Source organism: Emys orbicularis, chromosome 3 (assembly GCF_028017835.1).
Source record: "Emys orbicularis isolate rEmyOrb1 chromosome 3, rEmyOrb1.hap1, whole genome shotgun sequence".
Taxonomy (NCBI): domain Eukaryota; kingdom Metazoa; phylum Chordata; order Testudines; family Emydidae; genus Emys; species Emys orbicularis.
Window position 1 is genome coordinate 174,115,412 of NC_088685.1, and position 14,101 is coordinate 174,129,512.

Genomic DNA, 14,101 nt, shown 5'->3' on the forward strand with positions numbered 1-14,101 from the left:
AAGAATACTAGTAGGTGCTTCATAGCTTTTTGTTTATTTTTGTTTGTTTTGAACAAAATAAGGGATTAGTTCATGTGAATTCTTGTTTATATTCTTTCTTGATGGACATCTCAGGAAATCCTTAGTTTCTCTTCAGATATTTTTTTAGATGCTCTTTATTTTTCCATTGTGAAATCTGACTCCCTGAATCTATCTCTGTGGCTGTCAGTCAGTTGCCTGTAGTGTCAATATATCATGTGATTGTTTTTTCAAATTTTTGGCTATATGAACGAGGCAATTGCACATTAGTCTTTTACCCGATTTCTAGAGGTGGTACATCCAAGTGTTACAGTTAGTACCTGTAAAAAGTGTTTGCCTTCTCTAAGTGGTCCTTGATCTTCTGGTGGTTGTGAAAATCTTGTTCTTGGAACTCATTAGAAGACTTGTAGGGCTAAACTTAGAAGCAAAGAGGTGGTTCCTAATCTGTTTGCATGTAACTTTTCATACAAGGTGTGATGAAAATCTGTGTGCATTGATTACTTAGGACCATGTCTAGCACTTGCATCCTATACCCTGAGAGAACTTGCTTGGTTATGTAGTTTTCATGATTTCCTATACCTTAAAAACAGGTTTGAATCTGGTAACATGGCTGGGTTACCAGCTAATGCACTTGTTTCATCTACTGAAGGTAATATGTTCATTACCCAAATGCTTCTCCAGGCCTACCGCCCAGGCTGTTCTTCATAGCCACTCCTGCTCTAGGAATAAAATTTCCTCTCATTGTCTCATCAAAAACTATCATATTCCTGAATAACAAACAGTTTAGCAAGAAGGCTCACATTCATGTATTTTGAAAATAAACTGTTGTTAGATGCATAATTAAAAGTTAAAGTAATATTTTTTGCTTAATTTTTTCCTCTCTGTTTGTTTCCAGAGACTGTGCGGTTGATCCAACTTGCGTGTTATGTATGGAGTGCTTTTTGGGAAGTATTCATAGAGAGCATCGATACAGGGTTAGTAATCTTATTGGAGTATATGAATTGGGTATAATATACACCTCTACCCCGATATAATGCGACCCGATATAACATGAATTTGGATATAACGCGGTAAAGCAGCGCTCCAAGGGGGCAGGGCTGCGCACTCCAGCGGATCAAAGCAAGTTCGATATAACGCGGTTTCACCTATAATGCGGTAAGATTTTTTTGGCTCCTGAGGACAGCGTTATATCGGGGTAGAGGTGTATTTCTTATGAATGGGTATATTCAGAGTTCCAGTATGTAATTTATATTTAAGAATGTTTATGTATTTCAAAATAAAGTGTGTATACGAATATACACGCACAGTATGGTTGGAATTAAAAATGTGCAGTGTAACCTTACCAGAACTGGGAGTTTTAACCTCAGTTTAAAAGCTTAGCTTTAACAAGACTTAGTTAATATTTGAAACCACTGAGCAAATTATTGTAGTAGTGTTCCTACACTTTAATCTTAAATACCATCACAATTCTAAATTAAACATAAACTGGAGTTAGTTTTATTATGTTAAACTTGTGGTTTTCAATCTTTTTCATTTGTGGACCCCCAAAAAATTTCAAATGGCGGTGCGGACCCCTTTGGAAATTCAACCTGTGATCTGCAGACCCCTACCATAGAAATTTTAGCCTGAAAACTGACTGAACAGAATTCAACTATAAGTGTTGCATATGCTTAGCATGGCATTGGGTGCAGTGTGAGAAAGGGCACTAAACTGTGGGCTTCTATGGTAATGGCACATTCAGGTTTTGACCTGGAGATGGGGTATTCACATATGCAGACACCTTAGACCTAGTGTACAGATTCTCAGGGGTCTGCAGACCACAGGTTGAAAATCACTGTGTTAGACATAGTTTCACTTAGTTTGGGATATATATATATATATAAAGGTGTTGAGCAAACTTATGAGTGAGAGACGTTAGTTAAAAAAGTAACATTTTGGTTTCTTAGATTTAAACATACTTCTGCACTGCCATGAACTCCTCCACAACAGAAGTTTGTTAATGCACGAGTAGGGCCCTGCCAAATTCATGGTCAATTTTGGACAATTTCATGGTCATAGGATTTTAAAAACTGTAAATGTCTTGATTTCAGCTATTTAAATCTGAAATTTCATGGTGTTGTAATTCATAGAACTGGAAGGGACCCCGAGAGGTCGTCTAGTCCAGTCCCTTGCACTCAAGGCAGGACTAAGTATTATCTAGACCATCCCTGACAGGTGTTTATCCAACCTGCTCTTAAAAATCTCGAATGATGGAGATTCCACAACCTCCCTAGGCAATTTATTCCAGTGCTTAACCGCTCTGATAATTAGGAAGTTTTTCCTAATGTCCAACCTAAACCATCCTTGCTGCAATTTAAGCCCATTGCTTCTTGTCCTATTCTCAGAGGTTAAGAAGAACAATTTTTCTCCCTCCTCCTTGTAACAACCTTTTATGTATTTGAAAACTGTTATGTCCCCTCTCAGTCTTCTCTTTTCCAGACTAAACAAACCCAGTTTTTTCAATCTTCCCTCATAGGTCATGGTTTCTAGACCTTTAATCATTTTTGTTGTTCTTCTCTGGAATTTCTCCAATTTGTCCACATCTTTCCTGAAATGTGGTGCCAGAACTGGACACAATGCAATTGTAGCGGTCTTGACCCAAAAAGGACTTGTGAGGGGATCACAAGGATATTGGGGGGGGGGGGGGGGATTGCAGTACTGCTACCCTTACTTCTGTGCTGCTGCCTGCAGAGCTGGGCCCTCAGTCAGCAGCCGCCACTCTCTGGCTGCCCAGCTCTGAAGGCAGCAGCACAGAAGTAAGGGTGGCATGGTATGGTATTGCCACCCTTACTTCTGTACTGCTGCTGGGGGGGCTCCGCCTTCAGAGTTTGGCGCCTGGCCAACAGCCACTGCTCTCCAGCCACTCAGCTCTGAAGGCAGCGCAGAAGTAAGGGTGAAAATATTGTGACCCCGCCCTAAAATAACCTTGTTTGGGGCAGCAGGTTTGTATAATTTTTGGTGGTACCCAGAACAGGTTCAAGTCCTGCCTCCCCCAACCTGCCTAAGGCTCTGGGAGGGAGTTTGGGTGTGGGAGGGGAGAGGGGTCGGGCTCTGGGAGGGAGTTTGAGTGCATGCTCTGGGCTGGGGCAGGGGGTTGGGGTGCAGGAGGGTGTGCAGGGGCACACTCTGGGAGGGAGTTAAGGTGCAGGGGGTTGGGGTGCAGGAGGGAGTGCGGGGGATGGGCTCTGGGAGGGAGTTAGGGTGCAGGCTGGGGTTGGGGTGCAGGAGGGAGTGTGGGGGTCAGGCTCTGGGAGGGAGTTTGGGTACAGGGTCTGGGCTGGGGCAGAGGGTTGCGGTGCGGGAGAGGGTGACGCGTGTAGTGCTTACCTCAGGCAGCTTCCAAAAGCGACCTGCACCCCTCTCTGGCAGCAGCTCCTAGGCAGGGGGCTGGAGGGGTCTCCATGTGCTGCTGCCTGCAGGGACCACCCCCCGCAGCTCCCATTGGCCTCAGCTCGGGGCAGGGGTAGCGTGTGGGTCCCGTCCATCCGTCTTCTCTCCCCTGCTCCCCCCCCCCCCCCCCCCCCCGGGCCGCAGGGACCGGGCAGGCAGGAAGCCGCCTTAGCCCTGTTGTGCTGCCAGTGGTGGTGGCGGGGGCCCCGAGCCCCTTTAAATTGCCTGGGGGCAGCAGGGGGGATGCTCCGGGGGAGGAGCTTGGGGGTGGCAGGTGGGGCTGGGGGAGAGACCAGGCTCCGAACTGGAGCCGGGCCACCATATTCTCATATTGGTGGAGTACGGGCACCACGCGCCCCTGAACCTTGTGACCCCTCTGCAACTCCCTTTTGGGTCAGGACCCCCAATTTGAGAAACGCTGGTCTCCCTTGTGAAATCTGTATAGTATAGGGTAAAAGCACACATAAGACCAGTTTTCACGGTCCATGACGTGTTTTTCATGGCTGCGAATTTGGCAGGGCCCTATGCATGAGAGCTAGAAAAGGAAACGCTAGAAAGAAAAGTGAAATAGATTAGTTTGTCAAGCTGAGTGAAATATTTAAGTAAACACACAGAGCTGAAACGAGTAAAATAAAAAATTTAGCTTCTTTAATCCACAGTACTGTTAGTAGTACAGGTGAGTATTTTTTTTTTAAACTTGATGTTCCTTTTAACTAGCACAAATATTTACTTAATTAGTCTTTACATATCAGTCTGTTTCTTTAGTACTGTCAAGTGTGTAATAGAATTTCTGTAGAAGTGTTACAGTTGAAACGAATGGAGAGAACTTCTCTTCCTCTCTCAATACCCTTGATAGCCTACTTGCGTTTACTATCATGGAGGGTGTTAGTATGCACTCTTCATTTAATAACTACTAATGCAATACGAAACAACAGGAATAGAGGCTTTTGGAGATGTAAAGTATTCTCTAAAAATGAAAAGAGATCTGTGTGCCTTGACTAACTTGGTAGACAGAAAAGGAGAATGTGTACTGTGGAGAATCTGTGCATCAAAAATAGGTCACAGAATCATTATGAGCTCCATTCACATTTGTGATTTAAGAAATAATTGTACTCAATACTTATTTCAAGAGCTTTTAATTTTAAAATGACGTTTTACTAACAGTGTGGAAATAGAGCAGTGCAGTGTACAAATGCAAATATTTGTCATTAGAGAGACAAGATGAGCGAGGTAATATCTTTTATTAGATCAACTTCTATTGGTCAGAGACACAGGCTTTTGAGCTATGCAGAGCTCTTCAGGTCACAGCACTGCAAACAGTTTTTTTCACTATCAACTTTAGTAAGCATAACAGAAGCCAGTTATAAATGTGGCCCTCAAACTGTAGTGACTATCCCTCTGATGTCCCTATATAGTAGGATGTAGCAGTATGCAATTTGTTTTCAAAACAAGTGTCCTGTTTATAAATGACATTATAATGCAAACATTTTAAATATTGGAATTTGAAGAAAAGGTTCTGTTTTAACAAAACAAAAACAAACAAACAAAAAAATCAGACCAGTCTTCTGTGACTGATTCAGAATAAATGTATACTGGTAATTTCTGTGTTCTATAAATACATCAGATGCTGTATGCGACCTCACCAAGCCTATGCTCTAGAGTTACTTTAACAATATAATTGTATGGTGTTTTTTTTTAAACAGATGAATGATGTAGATAATCTCTATGTGTCACGGACATTTATTGACATGCTTTTACCATATTTATTTGAGTAGCATACAGGAAAATCTCTTATAGCATAAGGGTTAATGTGTCGGTGCTTTCAGTATAAATAGATCTTGCACATGCATACAGTTTTGTGTGTTTTAAACAACTTCAGATGACAACATCAGGCGGAGGAGGTTTCTGTGATTGTGGTGATACTGAAGCTTGGAAAGAAGGTCCGTACTGTCAAAAGCATGAACTTAACACAGCAGAGACAGCAGAAGAGGAGGTAATAAATAAAATTTTTATATATAGATACTGTATAATAGTGCTAGTTTAGGACATTATATGCTGCCAGACCAAATTATGCACAATTCTGAAATTCAGAAGGTAAGGGAAAATAAATCTGTAATCATCTTATGTGACTTCTGTAAGGTTATAAATTCATCTCAAAAATAAGAAAACTAAATGCTATAGAAATAATAAAATCTGTATACTTCAGTATTTTAGTGAAATGGTGGACTCTTAAATTTTTAATAAATATTGGAACATTTGTAGTGTCCTAGTATTTATGTTAAAGCTTTAAGACCATGAGTGAACCAAATTGAAAGTCAGAATTTTTGCGCTAGAAATTATTTGGTTGGTTGAAAATGTTGTCTTGATATAGTAAACAGTATATCATCTCAGCACCTGGATATTTGTAACTTTTTATCTAAAGTAATTAAAAGAAGAAATTATTTAGGATGGAAGCTGTTAGTCTTCTCTACTCAGCCAATAAGTAAAACAAATTGGAAGCTTGCAGCATGCTAAATATAAATATTGGTACTACACCATATTATACACTAGATAAAATTAATATAAAATTACATATTAAAACTACTTTAAAAACCAGCTATTTAGATTGCAAAGTTAAGCATGCAAAAATAGAAAAAGCTAGATTTCTGGTTGCCCAGGTAGCCATAGTTCTGTCCTTGTGCATCCATCCTATGCACTGAATGAAGAAAGGGTGCTGTGAGGGGGGGGAAAAATGTAATTAAAGACTGCATCATAATGGATGCGTATAAGGGAGCAAATTAAGTTTGCACATGCAACCTATATTCTGACATTTCCTAACATTCATGTGCTAGACTTTACAACCTAAATAACTTTCTTTTAAAGTAGTTTTTTTTTTAATGTAACTTCTAAGGGGTTTTTAACAGGAAAAAGTTTTAAAAAATAAATTCTGTTACAACTGTAACAAACCCCTCATCATAGATCATCAGCGGGGTTTGAACCCTGAATCTTCAGCACTGCAACAGATTTCTACCAGTTGAGACACAGGACTAACCATGTTAGCTAGTAGCATAAGAAGGATTTTATCCCAGAAAGATGGATGGATAGCTAGTGTCATGTCCTGGGTCCAAGGAGGTTTATGTGGGGAATCTGGCCTGGTTCTCCATTTCTTCTTCACTGGGTCTGAGAGAACTCCTTCCCTTTTTTGGTGCCCCCACAGAGGAGCTGCGACATGTGCTAAAGGGGGTGGTGGAGGAGCCCAACCTGGCTATGTCTGGTGTGCGTGCGCTCTCTCTTCCTTCCCCCCACTGCTACAAGTGCTCCAACAACTGCTAGATGTTTCCAGGTAGGGTGCAGTGGTAATGGTGGTATGGTGCTGCTGCTTGGTGAATGTGTGGACCTGACTTTTCAGAGTGTTTTGTTAGTTAATTCTGCATGCTGCCAAAATTTCCCATGGAACACAAGTAACAGAAGGGAAATGATGACTTTTAACAGTTTTTATAGCTCTGCCAGATCTGAAGAGAACTTAATGGGAGAAGGGAAGAAAAGTCCTTAATCTGAGGGCCATGTCTCTGCTGAATTTCAAAGGCCTGCTGCAAAAAATGGAGATGTTTAGAACCTCTCTTTTAAAAAAAACAAAAAAAACCCCACAAGAATATTTTGTAACTGAAAGCGTTGGGCATCTCATTACTGTTATTTTATATTTGTCTAACTGCTCTAGGGGCCTCTGACATATACTTAAAAATATATCAAATCAAAGAAAGAAACAGCAATCCCATATATTTAAAAAGCTAGGGAACAAGGCAGCCCAAATAAACCAGATCCCCATAATACTTAATATTCCCCAAAACTATATGCTTCTTCAGCAGCTCTTTTAAGAAGATGTGCTGCAGCATTTATTATTTTTCATTTGTATTACCACATCATGTAGGAGTCCTAATGATGGATCAGGACCCTATTGTGCTTGGTGTTGTATACAGAACAAAAAGACAGTCCCTGCATTAAGAAGCTTACAATCTAAGTAGAAGACAAGATATAACAGATGGATACAAGCAGCGAGGTGGGGTGAGGACAAGGAAACAGTGAGACAGCATTGGTCAGCAGTGTAGACAGCGGTATCAGTGCAGCAGCAGCCACACAACTATTGTCAATTTTTTTCTGTAGACGTTATGGCAAAGGAAAGCTTTAAGCAGGAATTTGAAAAAAGGCTAGTGCGGTGGCTTTGCGCATGTTTACAGGGAGCTCCTAGCAAGTGTGAGGGGGAGCACAAAGGTTCTTGGTTTGAAAACTTAACACATTGGTAATGCAGGCTGGCATCATGGGCTGATCAGAGGCAGGATAGGGAATGAGAGATGCTAGGTAGGGTGGGGATAGGCTCAAAGGGCCTGGAAAGTGATGACAAGCAGTTTGTTTCGGCTTAGTAGGATTAGATTTTTATTGGTAAATGTTGGTAAATGTCGATTTCACCATATATACACACACAAACTTGACAAAAAATATTTCTAGCTGTGATGATCAAAATTTACAAATGGGCAATGTAAGCTGGAGAACTTATGAGAGTTTGATATTTATTTTGTATATTCTGGCATGTGATGTTGACAATTGGTGTTTTAACAGTTATTCAATATTAACTATTTGAATCTTAACAGCTACATTCCCGTCCCCTAGTTTTTTGGTGGGTGTGAACTTTTAAATAGAAAAAATGCTTAAAACTCCTAATTTCATGTAACTGAAAATTTTAATTGATAAAAATCAGGAAAAGAAGCTTAGAAATAAACATAGATATTATCTGTCAAAATTACAACAACAAAAATTGAATTCTGCCATGCCTACTTATATTTGCTGCTATAAACAAGGGGAAGCCAGGGGAGAGATGCAAAGAGCAGATGAGAAGCCATCAGTGATAATGGACTGGAAGTTCCAGAAAGGTTGCCAGGTGACAATGATGAACAATGGTGAAAGAGAACAGGTGATGGTCTGAGAGGGGGAACTCAGCAGTGGAGATTAAAAAGAGAGCAATACTTGGTGAAGACCAAGTCAAGTGAACCACCCTTATGGTGAGTGGGAGAGTGTATCCAGGGCAACAGGTTTAATGAAGAGAGGGTGTGGAAACATGCAGCTTAAGGGGCAGATGGGTTATTGTGGAAGTTGATGTCACCAAATATGGGTGTACACGGGAGATTGCGAGGAGAGGAAAAGAGGGAGCTCGGAGTCAAAATCACAGAGCAGAGCTCATGGGGTGAGTTGGGTGGACAGTAATGTGAAGGGAGAGAGGAGAGAAGAGTTGAATGCAACAGTGTTCAAAAGAGGTGGAGGAGTGGGAAGGGGAGGTGGGAGGGATTGGAAGTGACGAACAGGAGATCAGAAGACCAGCACGCTCACCATGGTGTGATCCAGAGTGGGGAGTGTAAGAGAAGGAGAGGCCTCTGTAAGAGAAGGCAGCTGTAGGGGCAGTGTCAGAGGAAGGGATCCAGGTCACTGAGAGAGGCAGGAGCTGGAGGGAATAATATATGAAGAGGCTGTGGATTGCTGTGATCCATCTAGAGATGGACAGGTAGAGAAGAGGAGGGAGGTTAGGAATGGTGGCACAAGATGCGTGGAGATGGTTGTGGGGACAGGTGAGGGGAGATAGTGTCAGAGTTGTCATCAGAGGTGATGAGGACATTCAGATGTGGGATCTAGATTTCTGCTGCTGGTAGAGGGAATTAGATGGGGGTGGAGAAGGGCTGAGATGTAGGTAGAGGTGGTGGAACTGTAGAGGGAGTGAGCGTAACCAGGAAGAGGAGTTGGTGGTAGTGGGAGGAAAGGGAGGAGGAGGAGAATGAAGATGCAAAAGAGATGTGGTGACATCTGTGGGTGAGTGGCAGATGGCCTGAAGTTTAATAGATACTGGGGTATTTTGGACCCGGGGGGAGGATAAGGAGTGCATTCCAAAGGAGAAAAGCCCTTGCAGAGACAGGTTCCCTTCCCCCAATATCTGTTATACCTCTTTTCCATACAAATAATTATATTTTATAGTTATAGTCAAGTATTTATTTTAATGTTTCTAATTTGATCACTTATAGTACTGTGAAACACACATTGTGAGACTGTGTTATGGAAAAAGAAATGTGTTTCTCAGTTGGTTCTGGACATTTATCAGCCATCTGACTTCCAAGGTTCCCCAGTGTTCTTAAGCACCTCTTTTATTTGTTAAATGTCTCTCAAAATATTGGGAAACTCTGATTGTCTGATTACAATCCCAAGTTGATTGTTGATTTTTTCCCCCCTAGATGGATCATTTGTGTTTATAGCAGAGGTATTCCTTTAAGATGGTTTAAATACAAAGAACATTGGAAAAGTCACAATTAGACTAAAGATGGAGACAGGGAAGAAAATTATGCAGACTACACATCCCAGTTAGAATAATAATATAGTATTTAGTATTGCTAACTTTTTTCACTATACCACTCATGAAAAGTTTTCTGCTGTAAGAGCTATTACCTCTTACTCTTTTGGAATGTACTTTTTTTATGACAAATGAATTTCTTAAAACTTAAAACAGCAATAATATGATGCCCATCAGCCCTGCATGAAACTAATAAATCAGTCATCTGCAGCTTTCTGAAGTTAAATTAGTTCATGGAAAAATTGGCTCTGTTTATCTTGAGGCTATTTTAATTCTCCTAATGGGAAGAAGAGTGTGTTTTTGTTTGTTTGTTTTTTTTAATGAAAGGTGAAAGCACATTAGCCAGGAAAATAAGAGAAGAATGGTTATTGGAAAGTCACTATATCTGTATTAAGCCTCAATTTTAATAGATTATTTTCAGGAGCCAAAAAGAATATAACATCTGACTGAAATATCATGCATTATTTGTTTACTTAAATACACATTTTAAACTTAAGTCCAGGCTGTGGAGATTTTTTAAGTAGTTCCTAATTTTTGTTTCTATGTCTACTATGTGTGTGTTTGAGTTTTTTTAAAAGGCAGCCTTTTGAAGAACAAACACCATGGAAGTCTATTATAGACTGGCTCCATGCTAGAGGGAAGACTAAACAGTGTAGAGTTAGTGCATGGTGGTGTTTTACCATTTAAAAAAACAGGCTTAAAAAAATTGCAGTTTTTTTTGTTTTTTTCGATTTATAAAATAATTTTAAAAAGTAGTAAAATAGCACCAGGTACTCCAAAGGCTTTCTATCTGATGTCTATGCCTCTCAATAGGCTACCTTTGCTCCAGTGAAGTTCTTTGGTACATCATGTTGCATTCTGATGCATATGGTTGTGGAGTAGGAGTAGATAGCAGTTACTCCAGGGAATCTGAAATCATGAGTGGGCAAACACAACTTGCAATCTTTGCTGTGCTCAACATCCTTCTTATCTTTCCTATTTTCAGATTGATGACATAACCTTAAAGATAGTTAATAATAAAATATCTATGGGTCACCTTTAAAACATGTCATTTTACTTCAATATCATTTCCTTCTCATGTGGACCATGCGCTCCTTTTAAGGAACAACCTCAATTTTCAGCATTGATGACATCACCAAACTAGTGTGCTCTGCTTTCTAAAGTCAAGTTGTACTGCCTCTCACTCATTTATCTTAATATATTATTATTATTGTAATGACAGATTTGCTAAGGTTAACAGTTACGTGTTCTTCATAAGTTAATGCTACTTATCAGGAGGAGGTAAAAACTCTTATAAAAGCTTGCTTTGGAGTAAAACTTATCAAGAAGGAGGGGAGAGAGGGAATTGGTTTGGTAGCCTGAAGTAAGTTTGATTTTTTTGCAAACATTATTTCTAGTTTAAGATTCCAAGTTTGCAGTCATATAGCTCTAAAAGGATTTCAGTTAAATAAATAAGTTGAAATGTGATTGTTCCACAATAGTTTCTAATCACTTGTGTTTTGTCCAAAAATAGAACCATTATCTGCTAATTTTAGTTGCCAGTCTGGCTTGTGCTATAGTTTGAGCAATGACATTATACTGCGGGGGGCTCAATGAACCAACTTCATATTCTTTTGGGTTTTATTCTGTTTTCCTGTTAAGTTATGAAGATGCAATAACAGTTTAATATAAATCAGGGATATTAAGAATGAAACTGTTCTGGGTGCAAGCAGCCATTCTCCATTTCCTTTTCCAACCCTCCCTCCCCCATTATCATTTAATTCCTTAGTGTTGATGACACCTACAAATTTGGACCATTTCCATTTTTCACATGCATATGGGGTGAATTCAGTACATATTTCCCACCAGTCTATAATCACATCAGTGAGCCATTACAATCAAACTGGCATTCTTCAGTTTTTTGTGGAATTCATGCATGCTTTACAGACTTTTTTTCTGCAATGAATTTCTGCTTTTGAAAATAAATTAGTAAGGTATGCAAAACTAGTGAATGGCTATCATTTTAAATTCCACGGTGGTATTAAATGGGATAGTATAAATTTAGTATTTACGTGTTTTGCATTTTGGTGTAAACTTTTAGTTTAGATGTGGCCATTGAGTACCACCATATCTTAGAAATATTTAACAAGAAATTATCATATGGTTACACAGAAACAGGCAAGAGGGAGAGGAGTGAAATATAGTATTTTGGAACCTGGAATCTTGTTTATAATTTGTAATGTACTATAACTAGTGTGAATACAAAATTTGACGAAGTTTACTAAGTTAAATGAAATATGAACAATGAAATGTCCAATACAAGCAGGATAATGGGAATGAGGGTTTGAGCCCAAACCCAAATGGTTCTTGTTGTTGCTCATTTTCTTTGTTTAATTTTCCTATAATGTTTTTCTACTATCTCACTATAATCAATTTCACTTTTCAGGATCCTCTGGTGCATTTATCGGAAGATATGATAGCAAGAGCTTATAACATTTTTGCTATCATGTTTCAATATGCAGTAGATATATTAACATGGGAAAAAGAAAATGAATTGCCACCTGGTTTAGAGACTGTGTAAGTATATTCTTTGTGTTTGAGGTTTTCAAGACGTGCAGGTGTTTAAAGTATAAAACTTTAAATGCTCACGTTAGTCTACATCCGTGATACTCAGACTGTGGCTCACGAGCTGCGAGTGGCTCTTTAATGTGTCTTCTGAGCCTCTTTGCAGCACATGGTATTAAAACACTGATTTAATTAATAACGAGTCAGGATGCTTTTACTATGTCATTAACAAATTAAGTTATCAACTTGCATTAAGTTATTAGTTTATTTGCTGTAAGAATTATATACATACAAACACACTAAATATTTTCCTTGTCATACTGTTTAAATATGAATAGTACTATAGTAAATGAAACAATGAAGTCACACTACTGTGGCTCTTTTGGGTAAGCTGATCACTAATTGGCTCCTGAACCATTGAGGTCTGTGTATCACTGGTCTACATGCTGTCTTCCTTTAACTCCAATAGGACGATGATGTAGACAAGTGTCTTTCAAAACATTTTACAGTGGGGATCATACAATGGAGCATCTCTCTTCTCTTTCATGATTGCATAGACCATCTCCAGTGTTGGCTGGTGCTCAGCTAATATCCTTGTAGCAGCTACAATTGTTTGAGGAAAAATAGTACTTAATTCCATGTAGCATCTTAAAACAAGTAGGGGGGTTGGTGCCACTTGACCAACCAGTTCTATTCAAACCCCCTCTGTTGGTCCATGAATTACAACTTGGGAATTATCACTCTAGATTGAAATCAATAGCACTAGGAATAAAACATCTTTATTTAAAATTTGATTCTACTACAGTAGTTTCTTTTAGTTCTGCTTTGCGTGGGAAAATACTGTAAATGGTGGAAGTTATAGAATTATATTTAACACTGATTTAATTTTTTTTGACAAAAATATGGAGAACTGGTCTAATGGCTTTATTGGTTTAAGAGTAGCAGCCGTGTTAGTCTGTATCCGCAAAAAGAACAGGAGTACTTGTGGCACCTTAGAGACTAACAAATTTATTATCTGAAGAAGTGGGCTGTAGCCCACGAAAGCTTATGCTCTAATAAATTTGTTAGTCTCTAAGGTGCCACAAGTACTCCTGTTCTTTTTATTGGTTTAGTATCTTATGTTATGAAGTGGTAAACATAGATTTGCAAAAGACTTCTGGATTCTAGTTGCTTGGTGGAGAGAGACCATTATGGAGACCTAGAAAAGATAGGGGTAGGAAAATAGTGCCAAAGCTATGGGAGAATAGTGTGTAACAGGTATGTTAGATAATTTTTCCTTACTAGAAAACTGCTAACCCAGAATAAAAAAAGTGCACAGAAGTAAAGTCAAGAATTGTCAGACTGACTTAATACTTTGCATCTTTACTCACTAGGCACTTAATCCTTCAAGGTGCTGAGCACTCCTATAAGGTGCAGAAGGCACTCAGCAGCTTCAGGATAAAGCCTTGTTGATGTACATCATTAGTGCCAGGGTTAACCCAAGCTTAGAGATATTCAGATTGTTGGAAATTATTAAAATTAAAAATAGATTAGACGCTAAGCACTTAATTATATAACTGTGGTCTTTATTTTATAGCGAGAAGAGTGACACTTACTACTGCATGCTTTTTAATGATGAAGTCCACACGTATGAACAAGTTATATACACTCTCCAGAAAGCTGTCAACTGTACACAGAAAGAGGCCATTGGTTTTGCAACAACAGTAGACAGAGATGTAAGTAACTTCCTTGCTGGAACTTTAATTA

At 39.3% G+C, this 14,101-nt stretch overlaps 1 protein-coding gene across 4 annotated transcripts in view; it reads left to right on the forward strand.

Annotated features, from left to right (window-relative positions):
• UBR2 (ubiquitin protein ligase E3 component n-recognin 2) overlaps nucleotides 1–14,101 on the forward strand; it is a 109,254-nt gene that overhangs the window by 6,425 nt on the left and 88,728 nt on the right. For all 4 annotated transcript variants that reach the window (XM_065400325.1, XM_065400324.1, XM_065400323.1 and 1 more), the window contains exons 3-6: nucleotides 914–992; nucleotides 5,327–5,440; nucleotides 12,237–12,367; nucleotides 13,932–14,070. In XM_065400325.1, the coding sequence (XP_065256397.1) occupies nucleotides 914–992; nucleotides 5,327–5,440; nucleotides 12,237–12,367; nucleotides 13,932–14,070 (463 nt within the window). The remainder of the gene's footprint in view (nucleotides 1–913; nucleotides 993–5,326; nucleotides 5,441–12,236; nucleotides 12,368–13,931; nucleotides 14,071–14,101) is intronic.